A 26,251-nucleotide genomic window follows, 5' to 3' on the forward strand; every position below is an offset into this window, starting at 1 on the left:
TATTAAAGTAGGTGTGAGCGCACGACGGGATGGTGTGGCCAGAACCACGCCCGGCCGCCTTTGTCTCCCCAATAGCGATGTTTAAACCTCGCCCAGACCATGACGTAAGGCCGAATAGACCTCGGGGAGCCCAAGGACCGGCATCAGTTCTGATATTCGGCACGGATTAGCTGCACTCAAACTCAGGGCGCAATACGCTAACCATTGCACCACCACTCCCCGGCGTATGCACATTTATCCCACGACAAACATAGTTTAGCAGTCACAGGGAATAACGCCATCTCAGCAACACACCTGCAGTCCGGCACTTTGCAGGCAAGGGTTGGTGGATCACGTACGTTCGTGAAACTCCCCAACCTGCTGGGCTGCGAGGAGGCCAGGATGGCAGTACAGCAAGTGGGTTGTGAACTTGTCCCTGCATACGTGCAAGGGCTACCCCCCTCGTATGCGTGCGTTTTCTCCGGGGACTCTGGATTCCTCCCACACACAGCCACGACATACCAATGCAGGGCCCTCTCGACCAATTGCTGTTGTTCGGGTTTTTAAACCTGCTCGGCGAGCTCTGTGAATGCGTCATTTACCGCCTGACAATGGCCGATTGTGAAGCACGTGGGAGAGTGACGAGTTCGTTCCACGTGAGAGTGCACATGGGCTGCTGTTATAAGCTGTGAGATGTTGTGTGTGTGTGTTTTGCGTTGCTCTTGCAAAGTTGGGTCTGAGAACACAAGGATACCACAGGGAAGCGGGTCGGTAGCCAGAACCGGCGCCAACAATTGCCTAAGCTCTGTGATCATATAATCATTGTGAAGGAGCAAATACGACGCTGTTTGTTCAACACGTAGTAGGCTTTCGCGACCAATATCATCCATAATATATGTTGTTTTGGGTTAGATCGCGTGAATATGAATGTGTCGTTAAATCCGCCACCACCACCCGACACAGCTTGCTGTAATTAGTGGCGAAATTCGTACTCAGATTGCAAATGTTGTGGATTTGCTCTCCAACCCACCGGTGTGCTGTACTCGTAACGAATTGGCACGTTCTGTTTACGTGGCAAGCTTTGCTAATTGGCTGTGTCGGGTGGTGGCGGGTTTAACGACACATGTATATATTTACGCGATCTAACCCAAAAACCTATACTATGGACATAGCTTGGTTTTAAAATAAATACATATTGAATCGCGCCCGAACGTAAGATAGTAATTACACATTATCATTGTTGTCTTGTAAGACGCCTTGGGCTGTGTTCCGGACTGTCCGAAAGGAGTTTGTAGCTTCGTCAATGGAGGGGGGGGGGGACTTTGAAATCACGATCAATCATGTATCACTCCAAATCATGTATTCATGTATCACATCAAATAATAATTCCTGCAGTCACGAAAGTTCTAAAATTAAGATTGAACCACTTCTACGGGGAAGTTTTAAGCTTATCTTTTTTCTCTTTCTCTGGCGACTTGTTTTCTCTGCCTGTGTCCTCTTTAGAATGTTCACACTTAAATTCTAACTTAGCAATCTTTGAAATACGTAATCAACCAGGCTATGCGTTAATTGTGTGTTGACCGACCCTCTGTGTTGTATTACATTACATTTCGATATTTTACTAGGTTATTTAATTTTAGTGTGTCTTTCTCCTGATTTTCAGGCTTGCTTGCTGTGCCATCGTACTCGCAGCACCACGTTTTCTTTTGGACCACTCATTGATATGCTAATTTTTTCTAACCCCCCTCCCTCTCTCTGCCTCCGCCCCCCCTCTGTCTATTTAAGGCCACCCCACAGAGACGATCACCCCTCTCTGTCACCTGTGTTGCTCTCGCTATGTATGTATCTTGTGATATCTGTCTGCTAATATGTCTGTCTATAGTTTTCTGGTTAGATATTATGTCGCTATTTCATTATACCTGATGATGATTGCTTGTGTTGCAATCGAAACGTCGTATTCTATTATTTAATTTAATTTATTATTTTATCTTTAGACGTGACTTAACCGAAAGAACCAAATAATAATTCCTGCAGTCACGAAAGTTCTAAAATTAAGATTGTAGGACTCGTTGCACTAAGATATATCCCACCACGTTTCCTGAAATATGCATACAGTACACACATTGTTACATCGAACAATTAACACTTGCGTGTTCAAGGGACGACCTGGCACCGTCACAGTAATGTGTAATTTCCACCAATGGCTCGGTCGCCCATGAGAGTTAACTCACGCTCGCTTCAACACGGGTAAGCTTTGAATAGTCCAAGAGGCGTCGTCACGGTATAGTGGGTGGATGTGGTACCCATTGACGAGGCTATACCGCCCCCAAGAGAGATGTATCCAACTACCAACTGCGTGTACCTCATGGTCGAGTAAGAGCCAAGTCCGACCGAAAGTATTAAAGTAGGTGTGAGCGCACGACGGGATGGTGTGGCCAGAACCACGCCCGGCCGCCTTTGTCTCCCCAATAGCGATGTTTAAACCTCGCCCAGACCATGACGTAAGGCCGAATAGACCTCGGGGAGCCCAAGGACCGGCATCAGTTCTGATATTCGGCACGGATTAGCTGCACTCAAACTCAGGGCGCAATACGCTAACCATTGCACCACCACTCCCCGGCGTATGCACATTTATCCCACGACAAACATAGTTTAGCAGTCACAGGGAATAACGCCATCTCAGCAACACACCTGCAGTCCGGCACTTTGCAGGCAAGGGTTGGTGGATCACGTACGTTCGTGAAACTCCCCAACCTGCTGGGCTGCGAGGAGGCCAGGATGGCAGTACAGCAAGTGGGTTGTGAACTTGTCCCTGCATACGTGCAAGGGCTACCCCCCTCGTATGCGTGCGTTTTCTCCGGGGACTCTGGATTCCTCCCACACACAGCCACGACATACCAATGCAGGGCCCTCTCGACCAATTGCTGTTGTTCGGGTTTTTAAACCTGCTCGGCGAGCTCTGTGAATGCGTCATTTACCGCCTGACAATGGCCGATTGTGAAGCACGTGGGAGAGTGACGAGTTCGTTCCACGTGAGAGTGCACATGGGCTGCTGTTATAAGCTGTGAGATGTTGTGTGTGTGTGTTTTGCGTTGCTCTTGCAAAGTTGGGTCTGAGAACACAAGGATACCACAGGGAAGCGGGTCGGTAGCCAGAACCGGCGCCAACAATTGCCTAAGCTCTGTGATCATATAATCATTGTGAAGGAGCAAATACGACGCTGTTTGTTCAACACGTAGTAGGCTTTCGCGACCAATATCATCCATAATATATGTTGTTTTGGGTTAGATCGCGTGAATATGAATGTGTCGTTAAATCCGCCACCACCACCCGACACAGCTTGCTGTAATTAGTGGCGAAATTCGTACTCAGATTGCAAATGTTGTGGATTTGCTCTCCAACCCACCGGTGTGCTGTACTCGTAACGAATTGGCACGTTCTGTTTACGTGGCAAGCTTTGCTAATTGGCTGTGTCGGGTGGTGGCGGGTTTAACGACACATGTATATATTTACGCGATCTAACCCAAAAACCTATACTATGGACATAGCTTGGTTTTAAAATAAATACATATTGAATCGCGCCCGAACGTAAGATAGTAATTACACATTATCATTGTTGTCTTGTAAGACGCCTTGGGCTGTGTTCCGGACTGTCCGAAAGGAGTTTGTAGCTTCGTCAATGGAGGGGGGGGGGACTTTGAAATCACGATCAATCATGTATCACTCCAAATCATGTATTCATGTATCACACCAAATAATAATTCCTGCAGTCACGAAAGTTCTAAAATTAAGAATGTATCACTCCTGACCATGTCGCCACATTATGTAGATAATCTGGTGTCTGGGACCTCACGCATAACTTACTTATTTAGTAGGTAAATTTTTATACGGAGTTTTATCAGGTGGGAACTCAAGGCCAGGCTCGTGCCATTTGCAAGTGACCTGGGCCACCGAGCGCGTCATACGGTGACAGATCGCAGTGAAGAGAGACAGGGCTTCATCTTCTTGGTTCTTTCGGTAAAGTCACGTAGAAGGGAGGTAATAAAATAATAAAAATAAAATAACATAATATAATAAAATATTATAATATACCGAAAGAGCCAAGAAGATGAATCCCTGCAGTCACGAAAGCTTTAAATCGAGAAACAGGGCTGTGCATGAGAGGGCGCTCTCCACCACCACCACCCCCACCTGCCCGCAGATCGACTGACTGTGGTCTACCCATGTAGTATTATTATACTGCTGCTATGGATAGGGACTGTTAGCCGAAACGTGGCCTATTATATATTTGTAATTTTAAGGCCACAATGTTATTCACGAATGTGTTGCGTTTTTCATGTACACTGCTGCGCGGACCAACAACGATGTTCTACATTTCAAATCCAGCGCGCGAACCACCACCACCCCAAGGGAGCCATCATCATCAGCCCCACAGACAGACACGGCTGTCCGCGTGCCCCGCCCACTCACTTACAGCTCCGCCCACCTCCACACAAGCCCCGCCCACACGACAGATCTCCACGCCGCAAAGCCCCGCCCACATACCTACAAGCCCCTCCCCTTGTCCCACAAGACCCGCCCCACCTTCCTTGCCCACTTCCGGTAAAGACGAGATCCAACGTCGTCGCTGCGCGCGCCGTGAAGATGTCGCCCTCGTCGTCGACGCGGTCTATCCTCCTCCTCCTCGTCGCGGCCGCCGCATTTCAAAACGCGGAGCGCTGCGAGGCCAGACCGAACCTCGTGCTGATCCTCACCGACGACCAGGATGTCTCGCTGGGCGGAATGGTACGGCACTGTTTGTTGACGCTCCACGCGTTTAAAGGGACCCCGTCTGGACTAGTTCCCCTGCTGCGGGAGCGGGCGCTCACTCCGTTGGTATATGTAGGCCTGCAGGGGGTCGGTGTCGAGAATGCGTTAGCACGGACACTGCGATATACTTGATTTAATGATCATCCAAGCTTTTAATATGTTGGGCATTGCCAGACGTAGAATGTAACCGATGCTGTTTGTAAGGTCGTAGATCGCGATGTTATTGCGTGCGGCCCTTTGTCCGTTTGCTCCTGGATTAAGCCCTCCCACGCTATGTGTGTTATGTGGGTTCGACCATACTTCACCACGCTGGTCATTGCGGGGTGGCGAAGCGGTGGGCTCGTGTTGTGGGCAGTACCTGTTCGCCGTTAGACGTGGCTGGAAATCTAGCGCAGGTCGTAGGGTTCATTGCGCAGTGCGTTAACCACTGCGCCATCGCTCCGCACCTATAACCCTGCACCTATAACTCCATACACACAGTGAGGTGTAAGTCGGTTGCACATAACCTAGATGACAATTACGTCTGAAAACACCGAGGTTGTCCCTGGCTGCCCCATACGATTTCTTTACAGAAAATCAGATTGTGTCCCATCCATAGTATTATATGAAATGTAAATGTGTAACAATGTTTGGATGAGATGCTTATTATGGTTATCGATTGGTCTCGACTTGAGCCCTGCGCACCATTTTAGTTGGAACCGCAAAGCACCAAACTGCATACTGTATTTGGTTTCCGCCTGTGCTGTGAATTGAGAGTGCAGCTTAACTGTTGTGTTTCTTTTACAGACACCGCTAAGCAAGACACAGAAGCTTATTGGAGATGCAGGCTTCACATTCACCAACATGGTAAACTCGTGCAGGATATTTCTGGACCTCCTTTCCCCAGTCATCTATGCTGCCAACTCTGTCCAGTCTGAATTTTTTTTTCCACAGCCTGTGTTTGTGTTCCTAGAGGAGTATTTTGTGGCACTGGTGTTGATTGGCATCCGAGAGCCTTTGCTCAGAATTTCACATTAAAGTAATGCACAACGATTTGAGACTCAATGATGCTTTCTTGGATAAATAAACGTAAGTTAATTGTATGTTAATATACCCAAGTATAGAATTCCAGTAAAAAAGTACAGTACTGTAGTTTTGTCTTTAAATGAAGTAATGTAATCCAGGAAAATGTATGTACAATACGTAGGTGCGGTTTGTTATGTTAAAAATAATGATTCCCAATGGAACATGTTTCAGCAAATGTATTTCCAGAGGAGTGAAGTTTAAGGGTATTGTTCAGTTTGAATTCACTCTTAAGAGGTATAGCAATGGTTATGAGCTTCAATGTACTTTCAGATATGATATTTGTGTATAAACCCTGTTGAAATGAATATTTAATTGAACTGCCAAGAGTAATACGATATGACTAGTTTCCATTTGTTTTTATTGTGAAATTTAGCACCATTTCCTTCTATCGCAATACTCACTCTCACACAACCTATATCTGTCAGCCTGAGCACTTGTAGTAAAGAAAAAGTCGTGTTTCAGGACTTGGTGTATACTTTATTTTTGTCTCCAAATATCTGGGCCAAGTTTGGAAGGAAAATTTGTATATTCACAGCAATGGGTATGATTTGTAAACGTGTCAACATGTAGTTCCATTGTCATGTTTGTTAAACATGTTGTGTTGCCTTTTGAAGTAGACCCATAAGCTCTTCCTCTGTTTGTCTCCCATAGAGTCATAAATAGTAAATGTGCCACCTACCCCCCATCTGTTGCGAGTATGTGCTGTGCTGCCAAGCTTGTAGTCTTTATAGACCGGCATTCTAGAGCTGATGTGTTAGAACAGGGCTCTGCAGACCCATAGGAAGTTACTGGTAATCAACAAGGGGCTTGCAAAGACATGTACAGTGTATATAACTTATTTCGCACCGTACGTATCCCACCTTGCTCATCAGAGGTGCGGGGGAAGGACAACAAACTAAACACAAAAATCAGTTCCAAAGAAAAGAGTTTTCAACCTCGATAAATGAAAGGTTAGGCCATGGGGGGAGGACCTCTACCTTGGTTCCATAATGCAGTTGGGGTGGGGGGGGTGTCTTAAATACACTGTTATATCCTTCACTATACTACTGCTTTACTAAACAGTAATAGGCGCCCTCAAGTTGAAAAATATACTGGTCTGGAGTTACCCTTACCTCCCCCCTTAAACAACATGGCCTTAAAAAAATATATAATTGGTGACGTTTTGGCCAATAGCCCTTCTTCATACCCCAAGGTCAGATCAATCGTCATTCCCCTTGCGGACCAGGTATGATAGATGTATACATCATCACGTGGTACACATTTTAAAATATCCCTGATGTAGATGCCCAATTCTACGTAGGCTTGTAATGTTAGTGAGCACCTATCAACTTTAGGTCACTACTGGAACAAATTGTGATATCACTTCCAATATAATATAGACCGTACATGCCTACACATGTGTTTTCAAAGAATCTTTGCTTGGTGCCCATATTATAAGGAAAATATTGGGATTGGAGATAAATATGAATCCAAGATATTACCACGTTCATTAAGGGAAAAAATGCTTGGGCAGAGCTTGTCTTGGTGAGGTGTTTCGAAATCGCCTTGAACAACAACACACGAGAGATGGTTGACAAGACATGTGATGAAATGAGATCATTGCCTGCCCTCACTGTACCAGCTGCTTGTCTTAGCTTTCCCAAAACACAGTGGAACTTTAAACTGGGAAGTGATGGCAGTCCTATAAAATAACGATACCCAGACAGCGGAAATTAAATTAATGTTTAGGACAGATATGTTGTAAAGTGGATGGCAGTCACAAACAGTTTTATTATCAGTGAAAACAATCTGTGATGTTGGATTCCTCACTGGCAAGTAACTGTATAGACCAGCGTAGTTGATGACTCACCCAATGGGCATTGCCTGATGACTCACATGCTTGAGCTTATGCAATGCCCCCCCCCCCCACAGGAATTCCTTTTGTTTAAGTGCCTTTGGAGAACGTATACCTCACCTGCAAGCCACAGTTGAACAAAGGGGTTCATGCAAGTTTATTTTTTTAATTAACACTCACCAGATGTCAAGCAAACATTCTCCCAAAACAGTGATGTAAAACATTTAAGGCAATCCATTTAAATGTATCACTTCCTCTAAAACAGCTGAATGAGTGTGAGAGAAGACTGCACAACACAGTGATGCAGCAGACAGCAGAATTGGTGGCTTGCATTACTTGTTTAATAAAAAACAGGACACTGCAGTGTTACACTCTGAAGTAAATATACGAAAGCAAGTCTGGTGGCTGTAATATTGTTCATCATACTTCTAACACAAGAACGTCTATGCGTAATGTAGTCACTCTGTGTATGGTTGAAACTATGAAGGTAAGTGTCTTGCTCAGTGACCCTTTGAGGCATATGCATGGGTCAAATTACTTCTATTCTTTCTCCGTGGCAAAATGAAAAGTGTTTTTCATTAAAAAGCAAACTTTACAACACTCGCATTGTCGTCCCTTACTCAGGAAAGTCCCTTCTCGTCTCAGTTTTCGTTATTCATGTTTTCTGATGCATGGTACAGTACCAATAATAACATGCTGCCTGATGTACTTAATTACAGAGCCCATTGTTGGATTGTCACACTGTTGAATCAATGCTGTTCTTTCCAATTTTAAATGTAAATAATGTGCAAAACTTGAACAAAGTACTCTCAAAATCAAGCAGTAAGGTTGCATTACTAAAGAGGGGGTGGGGGGTTACCATTGGACAATGTTACATCTAAAATCTTGCATAATCAATAATCAAACATCATCCCTTCCAAATCAGCCAGTGAGAAAATTCACTTTAAGTGGAAAAGACGATGTGGTTGAGTGCACAACAGTTTTCTTTTCATCAACTTTAGTGCCACAGGAGATAAATGACTGATAATGGATATCTTATTTGTATTATTATCTATTCATTACTTACATATGATAATTTAGAACTTTAAACTGACCGTGCCATATGAGTGAAAGCTATCAACCCCTGAGCCATCATTGTTGATGGCTCAACTTAAAACTTGAGTATTTGAGTTTCTATAATTCTAAGCGTAGGCTCAACTGCCAGAATTATAAAACATCTTCTCGAACATCCACTTAATTAGAACTTGTATGTATCACTTGCTCGGTGAGACAGACTGTGGCTGATCCGTATTCTCTGTGCATGGGGGATGATAACTAATTGTGGTTGTATGCTGCGCCAGTTTGTGTCGAGCCCACTGTGCTGCCCCAGCCGCAGCAGCCTGCTGACGGGCAAGTACCCGCACAACCACGGCGTCACCAACAACTCCCTGCAGGGCAACTGCAGCGGAGCAACGTGGCAGAAGCGCGAGGAGCCGCACGCCCTGCCCATGCGCCTGCGCACCGCTGGTTACCAGACTTTCTTCGCTGGGAAGTACCTGAACCAGGTAGGGCTGCCTGTTGGTCTCTCTGGCTGGTCGGTGAATTGATTGGCTGCATGGCGGTCTGCCTCTGTCTTTAGTCTATGGCTCTTTTGGTCTGCACATCTGTTGGTCTGTCAGTCTGCCTTTCTGAATGTCTGCCTTCCTTTCTGCCTGTCACCCTCCCGCCCATCAATATTTTTTTATTGGATTAAGGTTGGTGATATATTTTAATTACAAATGTGTAACCAGTGAAATATTTCTCAGAAACTAAGTTACAGAAGGTGACTCTGCTCTCTGCCCCTGTGCGTACGTGCGCAGTATGGATCTGCTGAAGTGGGTGGCCCCTCGTACGTGCCCCCAGGCTGGGATGATTGGCTGGGCTTGGTGAGTGTCAACACAATGGGAATCACGAGGCGGGGCCACTGCAGGTCTGGTTGCCCAATGTCTCTGCTATCAGATTAATCTCCCTTTGTTGTAGTTTGTACCACAGCTAATCTATGAAACGCCTAGGGCAGGGGTCGGCAACCAAAATAACAGGAAGAGACATTTTTTTCGAATTCGGTAAAAAAAACTCTTTCAAAAGCCGCAATGTGAATACAAGAACGTCACAAAGCAGTATTTAAAGAGCCACAGTTTGCTGACCCCTGTTCTTATGGATATACTGGCCCCGGTCATGGGAATGGGGAATTCTTTACCTCCATCAGGTACATTAACTGATATGTGTCTATCCAGTATTGATTTGAGAAGTAAATTGATGGCTTTGTTTTTGCTATACTTGCAAATAGACATTACACACACAAACTCTAAACTGTCCAGTGTATCATGGGTCCAGTGTAGTCGCATAGAAAAATGAGATAAGGGCTGTTAATGAACATCTCTTAACGGTTGCATGGCATTACAAGGGTAGTGGTAAGGCAAGCACCGTGCATGCATCCGCATTGCCCTTGCCATATCACATGAAGTGCTAATTTTTTAAGCATTTTGATATTTTGGCCAATACTGATAATATTGCATAAAGTTTCTTTTTTGCAATGGGAAGAAACCAGAAAACCTGGAGCAAACCCATGCCGAACGGAGAGAACATACCAACTCCACACGGAAAGGCCCTCCGAGTCTGGAATCAAACTCTGCACCACTGCTCAAGACTTCAAGAGGAGGAGTGTGGGAACATAGTTGGGATGGAGTCGGTGTTTAGGGATTGATGTCTTGTCTCACTGAAATCGAGTAAGAGTCATGTTCTGTACGCATTTTCTTTCGGTTGCACAGGTGAAGAATTCCAAGTACTATAACTACACCGTGTCTAACAATGGCAAGGAAGAATTCCATGGGCAGAACTACACGATGGACTATTTAACGGACTTAATAGTGAGTGGTTCACTTTCCTCACACACAGCCTCCATTCTAAGTTTTATGCATTTGCATAATGCGCGGAGTTGCAGCTTCAGCTTCGCTGTATTTCGAAATAACCCATCTGTTGCATTAGACAATTATTTAGCACATTGCCCGCTTACATAATACCATTCACAGTTGTGTAATTGTATAGAATTGTACATTAATCTATTGGTGTATTCTCATCCCAAGTATTAAAGTATGCTTGCTGGACAAACATTACAACAACGAGTACCTAAGAAAAAAACGTTTTACTGTGCCAAAAAATACCTCTGTATTTTGGAGTTATATTATTCTATTCAAACAAATATCACCCTCACTTCATTGCCTTGCAAAGAATAATCCATCCACTCATTTCTCTTCATCACTATGAGCATGTACTTGTGGCTTGTCATCTCTCCTCTTAAGGATCCTCCTAAAGGTATTATGATTGTAATATATGGTTACAGTGGCAGTTTACACCAAGTCTGTGGTCACTCCCTTCTCTACGAAGAAACATAGGCGGTTACACAGAGATGATTCTAATATAAATCTTAACATATTTAATGTAAAAATTATCTAATGAGCAGCCATTGCATTTCAGAATTTCTCGAAAGGCACACGTACGACACACGGGGCCCAGAAGGATGCGCTGCGAACCAAAACTGTCGTAAAGCATCGCTGGGTAATCTGATGATGCCAACGCTCACCGAGCTGGTCTGTGCGTGTGCGTGGGGCGGCAGACGAACAGGTCGCTGGAGTTCCTGGAGGACCGGTGGCGCGTGAATCCCTTCTTCATGATGATCTCTCCGCCCGCCCCCCACGAGCCGTGGGATGTGGCGCCGCAGTACGCCAACAGCTTCCCCGACACGCGGGCACCGCGCACCAAAAGCTTCAACGTACACGGCAAGGTGTGCCCACGCTCGTCCGCTCGCCCTCCTTGAAGGATGGCACTGAGCGACCCTGGGGGGATCGGAGGTCCGAGCTGGCACCGCTTAGACCCTGGTTTTGAATCCAGGTGGCTGTGTTGGTGTGAGAAATTGAGCCTGTTAATGTAAAATCGGAGGGCTAACAATAACAACGAACATAGGAAGGTGGCAGGATGGGAATATCACAGACAGTTATGACTTAAACTCGTTGATAACGTCCTTCCAATGATTTTTAAGTTTGCACCCATCTCGGTTGAAATTGTGTCCGTCTGTAAATATGGATGGCTTCATGAACTAATCTTTGTTGCTGCCAGTGGGTTTGCAAAGCACCTTCGTCTTAGAGAAATCTATTTCCTGTGAGCCCACCGCATTAAAACAATGATCAGCAACGGCCGAGGTATTGGTCCTACAGTGTTTCAGATCTGCCTTATGTTCACGAACACGGTCCGAGACATGTCGCTTAGTTTCCCCAATGTAACTACTGCCGCAGACACAGCTTAGTTTGTAGATGCCGGGGAATTGCAGGTCAGGGATCATATCCTTCACAGATGGATCGGATCACGAATTTTATGTACTGTGTTAAATCGAACGTGGATCATGATTTAGGAAATATTTTTGGTGACCCCTGCTATGTATGGCAAGGTGATGGTTTTGGTTGGGTCCTCAGATGGTTCTTTCCCAACGGTTGGGGTGATAGCTTTACGGATTGTGTAGTCTGAATATCCATTCATCTTGGGAGCTTGGTGTACATGTTTCAGTTCACTGGCTAGGTGATGATGGTCGAAAATACATCGAGCTCTATGGTGTCGAGTTTTGATGAGGGAATTCTTCTGGGATGGATGGTGGTGGGAGTCAGGATTAGGTAGGCATCCGTATGGGTGGCTTTCCTGTAGATAGTGTCCCATTGAGCCACCTGGTCTCTTTTCGATTAAAACATCCAAGAATGGTAGCTTGCCATCCTTTTCCACCTCCATGGTGAATGTGATGGCTGGGTGTATGGAATTGATGTGGTTGAGGAATTGGTTCAGAGCTGGTCGGCCATGTGGCCAGATGGCGAACGTGTCATCTACGTACCTCTTCCACAAAGACGGACGTAGAGTGGATGCCTGGATGGCGTCTGTCTCAGATTTTACATTAACAGGTTCAATTTCTGACGCCAACACGGCCACCTCCGTGCTCTGACCTCGACGTGGCGGTGGCTCTGCGATCTCACATTAACACGCTAATCTCTCACATTAACATGATAATTTTTCACATTAACATGCTAATCTCTCACATTAACACGCTAATCTCTCACATTAACATGCTAATCTCTCACATTAACACGCTAATCTCTCACATTAACATGATAATCTCTCACATTAACATGCTAATCTCTCACATTAACATAGCCACCTCAGCTCGCTCGCCTTGGAGACCGCTCTCCGATCTTACATTAACATGCTAATTTTTACCTGGCTGCCCTTTATTTGGTGGAAACCCACCACCAGCGCCGTCGCTGCCCATCACTTACATTAACATTAGCTGCTCCGCCCATGCTGCTGACACTTGGGCTACGCCCATTTTAAACCTTTATAAACAGTTTGCCTTTAGAGGCTATAACCCCCTTTTCCTGATGACGACCGTTTGCGTTGCGATGGAAACGTCGTAGTTTTTGTTATTTTCTTTGAACCTATCTACGTGACTTTACCAAAAGACCAAAATAATATGAATTCCTGTAGTCACAAAAGCTTTAAGTCAAAAAAATTTGCACTTAAATTTGGTAAGCTCGAGATTTGTGATGTGACGAATATTATCGTCAGTGGCAGAGCAGGTGGAACAGTGCTGCCCCCTTATTTGTGTGGCCGTTTTCTACATGAAGGGTTGCACTGCTGTGCGATTGGGATGACATTGGGGGGGAGGGGAAGGTAAAAAAGCAATATACAACACAGAAACAAACAGGTGGTAATTTGTTTGAGCCTCATTAATGGAATGTCGGTGTGAAAACGTGACAGGCACATTATCGTAATGTCCTTGAGAGACATGACTGGGGTACAACTGCTCTACATATACTACATTGCTGAATTGCATAGACGGGGGAGCTCCAGGAAGACATCAGTGCACCTTGCTGTTGCACAGATGCATTCGAGTAACCTCAAAGGATGATGAGCCGATTTCAACCCCGACCAGGATTTGAACTTGCAGAATTCAGATTGCGAGATAGGCGCTCTCTTTACCACAGCACAGGCTGACTGGATTGGTGGCCAAATCCATGTGATTTATTTTATCAGGTTGTTTGCAATTGCAATTAAATGGTTCAGTAACTTTATACTCACAATAACACTGCTGTGGTACACGTGCTGGTTGGTGTGCTGTTCTCAGAATAAGCATTGGTTGATACGTCAGGCGCGCACTCCAATGGCGAACACATCCATCGCGTACCTGGACAAGATCTTCAGAAAGAGGTAACGTCACGGCTCGTACTCGCAAGCTGAGCATCAAACAGAGCCCCCCTTGCCATAGTGCAAGAGCTGCGGTACCCTATGTTACGTGCAACACCTTGGAGGCAACACCGGAGGTCCCACGTGGATCTTTTGAAGTGTGGCACTTGTTTTGCTACAGCGGTAACTGTCATTATAAACATTAAGCGGAGTCCTCTGAGAATTTAGGCCAGACAGGTGGTGGATGACTATAGCAGTTAAACTGTCAGAGGGGGCCGCTGAATGCCGTTACAACACCGACGTTTGAAACAGTCTTGGCGGTGCCCTTTTTTTCTTGAGCGTTGAACATTTATTTGAAAGTCAGCAGAGGTTGTTTGCAATTGACTTCCAACAAAGTAGATGCTCTGTCACCTCCGAGGCAAATGAGTTGAGTGTCACTGATTCAATATGCAGAAAGGGGAGTTATTGGAAGGTGGGTATTGATCATTTGTTTACAATTCATAACTTGTGTGTGCATAAGCTATAATTTTGCTAATGGGATGAATTATAGAGAAATAATATATTAGAGGATAAAAAATTTGACTGATTAAATAATATAGTCTTGAATCCAGTCCCGATCCCTGAATCCTGGTGAATCATTGTGCTGTGGTGGGAGTGAACGATTCCATGGCCGCTGTGAACCCAGCGAGTAAGACCAACGACGAAGCGGATGCCAAAATGTCGTCCACTGCCGAGACGAAGGGATCAAAGCGGCTCACGTGCGGCAACAAAATGGATTGTTACATCGCATGACCGTGAGCAATAGCGACGGTTTGGGGAGACCATCCAGCAATGGATCCGTCATGGATGGTGATGATTAATATGACGCCACTGCTCGGGTGTGTGCCCTGCCTGTGCTTGCCGGCAGGTGGCAGACTCTGCTGTCTGTTGATGACCTCGTGGAGAAAGTGGTCAAGAAGCTGGAGGAAACTGGAGACCTGAAAAACACTTACATTCTGTTCACGTCCGACAACGGTTATCACGCAGGTAATCCGGTCTCATGAACACATGTTTAGCCGCCGTTTGGCTTCCCGGAGGTCACTCTGTGGCGCAAGTGGGCATTTTGTGTGGTTTTGCTTCTCCGCCTGGTGTTGATGAATAAAAATCCAAAAAGTCTAGGCGGTGTGTCCCTGTTCAAACTAGCAACGGGGCAGCACTCATGTCCTGAATTTCGAGGATCCTGGTTCAAATCCTAGTCTGGGATTGACTCGGCCCATCACCCCTTCAGGGTTGATAAATGGAACACAGTTTACTCTGATTGTCTGGGGTAATGGTGGGGAGGGGTGACCTGGATAAAACAAGCAGGGTAAAGGAAATCAAACAAATTAGGTAAGCAGTATCATTCTTGTTTTACCTGTACAATGGGAGTAAGTTTTACTTGCCAACGTGTGTACGTTGAGTCACAATTGAGGGAGTAGCTAATGATTAACCAGAGTGCAAGTTTAAAAGTTTTCTTTGTATCTGCCTAAAGATATAAAATGGGGATAATCCAGAGTTGAACTTGTCATTTCATGGGAAGTTAACAGTGGTCCTTTAGACAGACTGGTCTCTGTGATGAGCTTGTGGAATTTTCCAACACTTCCTCATGGCCAGAAACAGAGATAAACGCTGCCCCAAAGCTCCTCATGCCAGGGAGATGACCTACAAGAGGTGAACGTGAGCAGCGGAGTTTAATGCGGGATTGTGACGACGTTTGTGCGCGTGACATCTGCTCGTTGTTTGCAGGCCAGTTCTCGCTACCCGTCGAGAAGTCCCAGCTGTACGAGTTCGACATCCGGGTTCCGCTGCTGCTCAGAGGGCCCGGTGTCGCGGCCAACCAGAAATGCTCAGTGCGTACGCGGCACGCGTTGACTTTCGCTTAACTTTCACCGCTTCAGTGGGAATTGACCTCGGAGCACTTTTGATCTTAATGAGCTCTTTATCAATATAAATGGTAGTTGACAGCCTGTTTTCAAGTCACTGCTCGTAAGTTTGGCCTGGCAAAGGTGGGTGGCCATAAAAACACCACTTTCCACTGATGTTGGCTGGGCATCAAACTCGGGTCACCTGGTTGATGAGTCAATGTGCTTACCACTGCATCACTCCTCTACCGTCAATGAGCTCCTATCTGATTGGAAGTAAATTGCATTTGTCTATACATCTTTTGCTTCCTTCGCTATATATTTGAAGCCAGATTATGGATATTGAACGTCTGGTTATGCCTCCAAAAGATAAAGTGACTAATGCAGTGCTGCGCAACATGTTCTACCCATCTGAGTTGGCAGTGGGAATTCAATATTCCCTTGATGAGGATCGGTCTCTCCATTGGACAACCACTGTCCACTTCCCTCATATTAGCACTCTATAGGCCACTGAAGAGTTGATTCAACCACTCCCCCAAGCAGGATTTTAATACTCAACATTCTTTTTGGGTTGGGAAATCTAAACCAAGTGCCATTCGGTTACCAACAGCTCATCAGGAACGTGACTGTCACCTCTGGCTGTTCCTCCTGTTGTCGTCCATCCAACAGTTGATTCCTGCTCCCAGCTTTTCCCCCTGCGCAGGGGATGAGAGTAACTGCCCGTTGTCGCTTGTTGTAGAAACTGGTGGCGAACGTGGACATAGCCCCCACCCTGCTGGAGCTGGCAGGCCTCGACGTGTCCAAGACCGACATTGACGGGATGTCGCTGCTGCCGCTGCTGGTGAGACGCCCAGAGACGTCACGGAACGTCAACTACATTTGAACCTCTCGCAATGCATCTACATTCACGCGGATTACATGTTATATCGTTCACCTTGCTTTGTAAGTGGCTCTTTCACCAGCTACAACTCGGCGGTCAGTGTTCTGTTAGAGATATGGAAGAAAATTGTCGAAAATGTGATCGCAATAAGCTTACATTTTCATAAATATGATCAGGTGTTGGCTGTGCACACGGTTGAAGCTGATTAATAACGTTCCCATCGTAGCCAGGAGGGGGCGCACCATGGTCACGAACTGGCGGAGTGCGAGACCAGTGGTGGCTATGAAGGATCTGCGCTTGGAAGAATAGAAAGGAATGTTGATGGTTTCCATCATACATTAGCGCACACACACAGTGACTACGTGATCGTAAAGCAGCAGCAGCGTGCTTCCGAGTTTCTCCCTAAATCTCCGTGAGCCCTGATGGCTGCACAACAAATGCGGCCTAATGGGCCACGTGCTGTGGAATGTGGTGGCGGTCAATGGGAGTGCGCTAACCCGACCCCGTCTGCCTGCTCTGCGGGAATCTGCGTGGGATTACAGAACGAGACGAGCAAGGCACCGTGGAGGACCGATGTGCTCGTCGAATACCAGGGCCAGGGGGCCCACAGCGACCCCCACTGCCCCAACTTGGGCCCAGGCGTCTATGTAAGTGCCCGGCGAACATTGGCAGTGTTACAGAGAAGCGTGGGCTGAAAATACTTCATCACCCAAGGCATTAGCAAACGCACCCCTGTAATAATAACCATAAACGCCAAGAACAATGTGGATTTATAGAGCGCTCGGTGTGACCGCTTATCCAGATGCTGTATTGAAACGGTGGGGAAAAAAGTGCATCATTCATAAATATATTAAATATGAATCAAATATTTATAACATTACATTCATCAAGAAGATGAGATGGAAGTGGGGAAATGGAGTATATAGCAGGAAAGGGTAAACAACCTGAAATATTGCAATAAAAAGTGGACATTGATTGGGATGAGAAGGAAACATGTGCTGGATGGAGAATTGCCGGTTATTCAGACGGGCGTTGGTTTTGTTAGATTATAGGATGGCGTACCATTTCGTCTTACTGGGACTTCACGCCTTGTTACCTCCGCCAGCATCACGGTTCTCGTCCGTACTCTCGTGCTTGACTAGCGTAGTCGCAGGACGGTACTGGCCAACTTTGGAACTCCCCCATCGTCTCGTTTCCAAACACCACCACCACCACCACACGTGTTCGCTCCTGTGTGGTGTTCTATCATTAGTGGTCTCGGTTGCTGCTTGAATTGCATTATAGATCTTCAGGCTTTGTTCTCGGCAACTGAGAACAAAATCAAATAATGCAAGGAAAGGGCCGACCTTATTGAGGTGCACCATGTACTCACCGTGCAGCAGCTGTGAGATCGAGCACAAGGAAGTAACAGTAAGGAGCTGTACCTCTTAACCTCGAAATATTTGGTCATCAAACCTTTTTTTAGAGAATGAATGGATGAGACGATAAGGCAGGGAGATGTATTGCAATGTTTTGCCAGTGCAGGCGTTTGTCTTGCGGTAATATTGCACTGCTCTATTCCCAGCACTGCTTCCCGGACTGCGTGTGCGAGGACTCGATCAACAACACGTACGCGTGCGTGCGCACCCTCTCCAATTCCGCCAACCTGCAGTACTGCGAGTTTGCCGACACAGAGGTGATGAAACGCACCCCCCCCCATCCCAACTGAGGCAGGCATTGGCACATATCCAAGACTAAGATCCCCCATATAGCCATAATAGATGTTTGGGGCAAGTGGTGCTAGCGAGCACCCAATGAAGGCCGGCATGGCACATGAGGGGGTGGATGGCCAGCAACACGCCCCAGTGGTGATATCTACACATTGTACTGGGTACTTCTCTGAGGCTGAGTCGACTTAAGGCAGACTTCAAGACCGGTCAGATATTCGCCAAGGTTTTTGCTCATGAGTGGGAATGGAACTTGGGTCGCCGGGTTCGTAGCAGAGTGCGATAACCGCTGAGCCACCGCTCCCCACACACAGGCATAACGAGACAGCCTCACGCTGTCTAAGGGCAGTGTGATCTGTGTGGCATTGGCAAATAGAGAAAGCCACAGTGACACGGCAGTGGCCTTCATTGCTGTTGCCAAAATATGTCTGCAATGTCCCCCTGTCATCTGTTGGGTAGCGCTGCGGTTATTTGCTCTTGACTCGCAATTAGAAGGTTGTAAATAGATTTAGAACATCATCCCTTCCAGGCCTGATGAAATTAAAACAATGTTATAAAATGATGCAGTGGAATTTTCCTGGCATGACTGGTTCTTTAAGGATACGCAACTTCCACCTCCAATGTTTACCAAAACAGAGAGCTGCTCCGTGCTGGTTTGAATGGGGAATTAATGACAACTTTTTTAACAGTCCATGTAATTTAACAGATTTTTAAGAGTACTTTTTATTGTAGATCACCAACTCTGAATACATTAAAATATTGTATTAAACTTGTAAAGTCATTATGCTCCGAGTTTCTAATGCACTACATGGAAAATGATGTGCCCTTTGGAGGCAGTACAGCAGGAAGGTTGACAAGTTTAGTGATTAAAGATTCTCCCCTTGCACGTTAGATCTTTCTCCAGGCACTTTGGATTCCTTTCAAATTAATAAAAAATGTCAATTGGCCCAATGTTGTAAGCGGAACCTTATTTAAAAAATAACATCACGACACTTTGGGTCTGAGGAAGGTGACATGGAACTTGAATGATGTGGGTATTTGACAATGACATGAAATACCACATGGGCACAGCTGGCACATTGCCACCAACTTCCCAAGCAGAGATGTACATAAAGCAAGAGGCTTTCGTGGGTAAAGATTTTGAGCTCGCTACTTAATGCAATGCGGTAATCCCAAACACAGCTCCGGCTGCTTCTCAGCTTCTGTGCGCTTGTGTTCTTGCGAGTCATCGCAGAACGTATTGAACCACGCCGCTGTTGTTTCCACCGCCACTCGGCACCTGCGGACAGATCAATTAGCACCTGGCCACTCATTGCAGACGTGATGGGTGCTCAAGAGCGTGCTGCAGTGCTCGCCTCGGCATTCGTCAAGGCCCTTGTCATCACACGAGAGGCTTTGGAGCGACTAACAAACGAGGCGAACAGCCAGCCGTGTCCGCCGTGTGACGGGACGCTGTGCTCGTGTTCGGCTGCGTTGCTCGTTATAGCTGCACAGACTGTACTGTTATTCTGATAGGTTCACGTTTGTCAAGGGGTCTCTGCTCGAATCTAAATAGAGCGGTCTTCATCTCCATGTGTGGCCCATTGTGACACCGTGGTCTATGACGGTCACGCTGCATGTGCCCGACCTCATTGCGTCTCAGAGGCTGTGCAGGGTCAGGCCTGGTCAGTGACCACCGGGGCTCGGTGGAGCTGCGAGGTGAGATGGCAGTGTTGCGTGTCGTTCTACACTTGGGCTTTGTTTCCTGTCGCTTGCCAAATGTCATGAATGGAACCGTGCAAACATCCCAATGCAGGACCTTTGGATAAGTCTTCACACTCGATGATGCTTTCCTGAGTAAATAATTGACATTAAAACATTTCCATAACAGTGGCCAGGCTCAACATAGGATGCCCACTTTTAGACTTTCAAAGTAACTTCAATGTTATCAGAGTGAATAAATTATCTTTCGGAGAAAGTGTTTTGTATGCTGTGGATAGCTGCATTTCAGAGCAAGAGGAAGAGTTTTTTTTTTTCCAGGCACGGATTAAACCTGGGGAGTATTGATGAACCAAGTACATGGTGCTTCAAGGTGCGATGAATGGATACATTGAGATGCAAAACAAACAGTTATCCTTGGCAGATATAAAAAGACTGTGATAGACCGATTGTTTTGCACATCAGGAGAAACGTGTAGGAAAAAAAAACCCTTTCACTTTGTCATGGCTCTTCGGTGATCACTTCCTGTGTGAAGCCACAACTTTTCCTCATAAGCGCCGTACACCACACACACACACGGCGCCCAGCACTATAGTCTACACCTCCTCGCTTCCTCCCCACAGGAGTATGTCGAAGTCTACAACGTGACCAGTGACCCGGATCAGCTGACCAACATCGCCAAGAGCGTCGACCCCTCGGTGCTCGTGCGCATGAACCAGCGGCTCATCATGCTTCAGTCGTGCCACGGCCCCAGTTGCCGCTCGCCCGGGGCTCTCGACCCGGGGTGAGAGTTCGCAACGACGAGCGGCGTTCCGCAGACCGGAGTCGGCCTCCCACACAGCCTTTGAGCCGGTCTTGGTTGGGTTGATGGAGCCAGTACAGATGAAGATAAAGCTAGCTGGGCTTGGGATAAATTAGTGACATCTTGTTGACTTAAAACTAAGAGGGCTTTGGCCAGGAGACATAGGATGATAGCATTTTGACAAGACTGATTGATAGAATGGCACCCAAAGGAGAAAACACTTCCTTTGCAATTACCGTGGAGCTCGATTGAGATCATCTCATGCACAGGAGCGCAATTCTGGCATTGCAGGATTATGAAGGATGAGGGGAGACCATTTAGCAATGGATAGAACATGGCCGTTTATGGTGTTTTTGTTTTCAAATGCAGCCAGTCTTAAATTAATTAAGAGATCATTGCGTCGGCATAAGTCAAAATCAATCTTAAAACAAGGCCACCAAAGTACCGTAAGCCACAATTCTCATAACGATTGTGGGTTTTGCTGTTCTCGTTCCAGTTTCAAGTTCGACCCAGCAGCCATTTTTCCAGGGAAACCTTTCGCCCAGAGAGCACGGTTCCTTCCCTGACGACGTCGCCACCTTCACGCCTCCTCCACGACACGAGTGGTCCACTAAGCGTTGTCCTAAATGTTCCCCAGTCCATGCTAAACTGGGGGAATGCCTACCGTGTGGTCTCTAAGGGCCCACGCGAATGCACAGGTGTGAATGTCGATTGTTTTGTTGGTGTGTGTGCCCGTTTTTTATATTATTCATGTTTAGTTTTAACTGTGCCCCATGTGCCAGTACCACACATGGTTCCCCATATCTCACCCAGCCAATCACTGGCATAAGTCAATCGGAAGCCCTGTGATCTATAGTTATAGTTAAACCAAATTGGTCCACAGCTGCAGCAGATTGTGGCTGGCATGTCGACACACTTCATCATCAGGCTCGGGCTTCGTCAGCAGTTGGTTGGGTGACAACGAAGACAATGTCATGTCACACTCAGTGGCATTCGATGCTCTCTGTTACAAGTTATTATTTCTGCAGTATTAGAAGACATTGCCAAAAGAAGCATTAGCCCCGATATATGGTGTTAATTTATAAATTATTTCTAACCTGTGGATGTTAAACATTCTGTTGTGTTTCACACAGTGTAGTGAATCGATCCGTTTTCTCAATTTGGGGGCCGCAATTTGATTCAATAATATATTTTTGTCTTCTCCCATTAACCGTCTTGTTTGTATCGTTGCTTTTTCTGCCTCTCATTTGTACAGTATTTGTGTTCACTCAATTGGCCTCAACGTAACATGAGCATATAATTTGCATGCATCAAAATAGTTGGTTCTTACACTCACAACGCATGCATTGTGAGTGTAATGTTCGCTTTACGTCCTTGAATCAATGCGTCGTTACACGTTTTGGGCTCCATAGAATGGGTTGAGGTCAAGAGCTCGCCCTGGCCAGCGATGTCGATACCACCACTCACCCACCAACACCAACACCACCCACCCACCACGGCTTCTTGCTGTGAGACTCATCAGCTCTTGTCGCCACCCGAACCTTTGAGGTCTCCTCTCGTCGGCTCCCAGTGTCTGGGTTTGTCTGCACCTTGCTGCTCTCCTATCTCGGCCTCTGCTCTCGTGTCCGTCACCTGCCCTCATCCATCTTGCACATTTGGCCGTGAACTGCAACATCCTGGCATCCATAGTTGGCAACACATTGGAAATATCCTCTCTGACTTAGCAGCCTGGAGTAGAACCAATAGACTTGAGCTCCCCACTAACACTCCATGTGGACAGGTTATATGACCCCAACTGACTTACATTTTACAGGAAAAAGTAAGTATTATTAGAGTCTATAACGATAAAAGATACATTTTACTCGTAAATAATATATTTAGTACTTAACATATAAATGTACTAAGGGGTTCTTCAAGTTAAAAATCACACTGCTCATAGAAGGTGAGTAGTCAAACGCTCCGTTCTTTTTTGTGAACCCAAGCCAAGGTGGACTATGCCCTGGGCTACAGCACCTCCACGTATTCGATGCAGACTCGTGACTGCCATCTGCAGCATCGAAATCCCACCGACTGCCCCCATTGCAAATGGTGGTGCTGCTTATGCTATAAATAATTTGCATGATTCTATATTAAAAGTTTCATACTTTACACTTTTGTAAAAGCCCACTTCGATGACCTCCGTTGAGACAGGTGGCTTGCTAAGGAACTGAGACGGAATTTAAGCGCATAACGCGTGAACTAGCGCCGCCTTCCAGGAACTTGTGATGTGAAGGCACTAGGACAGTGAATCGTGTATTCAAGTACGGAGGAAGGATCACCAATCTCTCAAGCTTCAAACAAAACCTGACCTTTCCCGGCTTCAAACAACTGCCCTGTTACGCATCTCAGCTGTCTGTTCAAATGAGCGATGAGATGGCATTCCGCCATTAGTAGCCCTGAGCGAGTGTGGTGGAAATTCCACATTCACTTGCGGTGTTTAGTCTCCACTGCAGCACAGAAAAGTGGTTCTCATTTTCTTAAATTGGAGAGGTGTTCGCATTGTCCACCCCCAAACAAAATTTTAATTCAAAACCTGGTTGTGATCGGAGTGTGGTGAGAGTATAGCGCCACCCAGCCGCATGTATGAATGACAACAAGCGACGTGTTACTTGCTATTTCGCATAAATATTGCTGAATTGTGACAATCTGTGATGTGCCAGTGCTTGGCAAGTTAGCAAATACGTTTGCTCACATTAAGGGAACGTCCTTGGCCAAACGAAACCTTCGCCTATGTTTACCAATTTTGTACCGCTGTGAATTCAGACTAATAGCGACGTTGATATGCTCGTTCAAGTCATAGCATTATGTTCATGTGGACAGCGCTTTAGCCACTTGATACCAAGCTTCAGAGATTGTCTGGAGACGGCTCAGTCCGAGGGAGACTGAAGCGGGACGCGGACCGAGGCTTGAGAAAGCTGTGCCTCCACGCGGCCCACTGCTGCGGTTTACAGGTCCTGTGTGGAGTTCGTGTGCTCCGCGAGGCGACGTGGCACGATTACCACAATTCAGGTCGAGATGCTGAGCTGGGACTAGATAGAGAAATACAATGATAGCTCTACCTACACCAAGTAAACCGGTCCACCTGTGCCATCGACTGACGTGTTACCCACACGCTGACGTGTTACCCACACGCTTGGGGAACGCACCATCCCATCTGAATTGGGAGCGTTTACGTGGCGGGAGGCGGTGGTGGAGGTGTTCCACGTTGTTCTAAACGGGACCGGTCTCTACCCGAACACCACGGGTGACTTGCCAGGAGTGACGCTCTCGTTTTATTTTATAACCAAAAACCGAAAGAACATCACCAAGTTGATCATTGATCGTGGTGCATATTGATTTTAGTTTAACGACTATTTCCACCGATTCTTAAAAATGGCGTGAATCTGCACTATTGTGTCGCCTCGTGCGAATGCGTCCTAATCCGTGTGCGCGATGTGCCTCGCGCGTGCGGGTTTGTTGCGTTTGCCTCGCAAGAGTTGGGCAGTCGCGCGTCTCCGTGAATGCCCTTCCACTGCTTGGGTTCCCTCCAGCTGCGCCCCCCCCCCCCACAATGGAACAGTCCGAACGTGGGCTTATACAATGAAAAAGGAAATCCAGCACTGCATCTTCCTGTGGTACCACAATAGTTTTAAAGTTCGTTAATTTAACCAAGCTGTGTGCTGTACTACTCGCAACTACATAGTGGCGATTGTAGCTTTGAAAATTGTGGTTTAGACCGCAGCATCTAAACGTCCCTGTGAGATGAAACAGGCAACAAAATCGCTCAACAGAAGACAAATCAAAGGGCAAACCATCAAGAGAGGTGAGTGTAGTCATTTTGGCACCCGTTTGGTTGTGGCTGTTGACACACTGTGTTGGATTTCTATATTTAGATCGTTCCATTTTCTACCTGGGCAGGGACAAACGTGGAGTGACCAAAAATGAAGCGACCGAGGGAATGGCTGCAAGCGTTGGGAAACAGCCCCCCGGCGGCAGGCAGGCAGGTATCATCGGTGCTGAAAGACGAACAGCGCCGCTGCCTGCCCGCACCAAGTGGGCCCAGACCTGTTGCGTCGCGCGAGCCCCCTGTACACACCAGAATGCCACTTTGTAAACTAAAATAAAACCTCGGAGCAACGTGGGGTGGAGCACCCAATCCAACTCTGTCCTTCAACTATTATATCAATCTGCTCGCCTCCCACTCGCCCGAATCGCACCGCTTGCACCAATGGCTTTGTGTTTTTCCATTTGGTTTTGTCGCTGTTTAGTTTGCGTGGACAGAGCTGCAGTGTTGTTGCAATCTTTCAGGCGTCTACCGTGGCTAAGCTATGCGTAGGAGCGTCTCTTCTTGACATCGCGATGGAGCTGCTGTTCTCTGTGGGGCCCATGCTGCTGAACTCTGGGTTCGTTGGATTTGGTGGCAGTTGATGTCTTCTTAGTGCATTGGCCAATACTGAAATGTTCACAAATATTGTGTGTTTGTGTTATCTAGGTTATTTAAATCGTGTACTATATGTTGATTTATTTTGCATTGACCCATTTTATTCTGCAAATGCTTAGTTGAAATAAAGTTTGCGTTAATTTAAAGATAATTCTTAGTTTAAGTTATGAGTAACTTTTAAAAGCTGTATTACTAAAACTGCTACAAATGTTAGCAGAAGTGTTATTTAAAACTTGGGTTAACACCAAAAACCTTGTACGAGTCTCGTCATGTAAACACAGACCATGGTTATAATAGCGTAATGGTACAGTACTGACAAACATCCAGAGAGTACGCGTTTCCGCGATTATTGACCCATTTATCCTCTGCAAAGGTGATTTAGCCAAGTTAAACACACACGTGTGTGTGCCGTTGCGGCAGGTACAATGCAACGGTCCTGCTATCGGACCATTATTGTTAATGGCGGCGTCTGAGAGGTTCCTTGGGTCGAGGAGTGTTGCTCCGCCACGCACGTCACGCTCGCGTGAACCGACCCACCACCGCCCCGTGAACACCGATTGAAATTTCCTTTGAAATGTTATTAAAAAAGTAAGTTGACTTGAACTGTCGCCTAACGATTTCATTTCATGACACGCGGACCGAGCGTGTGTCGTCATCTGTAACCTGGCGAGAGCTTATCGAGAGCGTGAATACTCAAGGGCGTTGTAAATCCTTCACAGTGTTTAATATCATCAGCTGTGAGCTCCGAGTTGCTGATGAAGACGGAGACATTGACATCACGGTCCTGTGATGCCATCATCCATAGCCGTTGGACATTGGCGGATTCCATCACTCGGTCTCCCTGGTGCACTGCCCTCCTTGGTCGCAGCTCCATCATTTAGCCTCCAAACCCACAGGCCGTC

General features: G+C 46.4%; 1 protein-coding gene across 1 annotated transcript; it reads left to right on the forward strand.

The window, feature by feature from the left end:
* The first annotated feature begins 4,575 nt into the window (after window positions 1–4,575).
* GNS (glucosamine (N-acetyl)-6-sulfatase) lies at window positions 4,576–25,952 on the forward strand. The gene is made up of 14 exons (XM_078871617.1): window positions 4,576–4,764; window positions 5,575–5,634; window positions 9,028–9,231; window positions 9,526–9,591; window positions 10,474–10,572; window positions 11,319–11,486; window positions 13,866–13,948; window positions 14,832–14,950; window positions 15,689–15,792; window positions 16,544–16,645; window positions 17,227–17,331; window positions 18,249–18,359; window positions 20,712–20,872; window positions 21,387–25,952. Exons 1-14 carry the CDS (start codon window positions 4,624–4,626, stop codon window positions 21,454–21,456), a joined length of 1,593 nt encoding a protein of 530 aa, XP_078727743.1. The 5' UTR covers window positions 4,576–4,623; the 3' UTR covers window positions 21,457–25,952.
* The last annotated feature ends 299 nt before the right edge of the window (window positions 25,953–26,251 follow it).

Source organism: Lampetra fluviatilis, chromosome 32 (assembly GCF_964198595.1).
Source record: "Lampetra fluviatilis chromosome 32, kcLamFluv1.1, whole genome shotgun sequence".
NCBI classification, from domain to species: Eukaryota; Metazoa; Chordata; class Hyperoartia; order Petromyzontiformes; family Petromyzontidae; genus Lampetra; species Lampetra fluviatilis.

Bases quoted from the DNA above. Each gene is read 5' to 3' on its own strand.
- GNS (XM_078871617.1), top strand. From the start codon at position 4,624: ATGTCGCCCTCGTCGTCGACGCGGTCTATCCTCCTCCTCCTCGTCGCG. The intron at 18,360-20,711 runs GTGATGAAACGC...TCCTCCCCACAG, and splicing joins GCGAGTTTGCCGACACAGAG to GAGTATGTCGAAGTCTACAA. The intron at 20,873-21,386 runs GTGAGAGTTCGC...TTCTCGTTCCAG, and splicing joins CCCGGGGCTCTCGACCCGGG to TTTCAAGTTCGACCCAGCAG.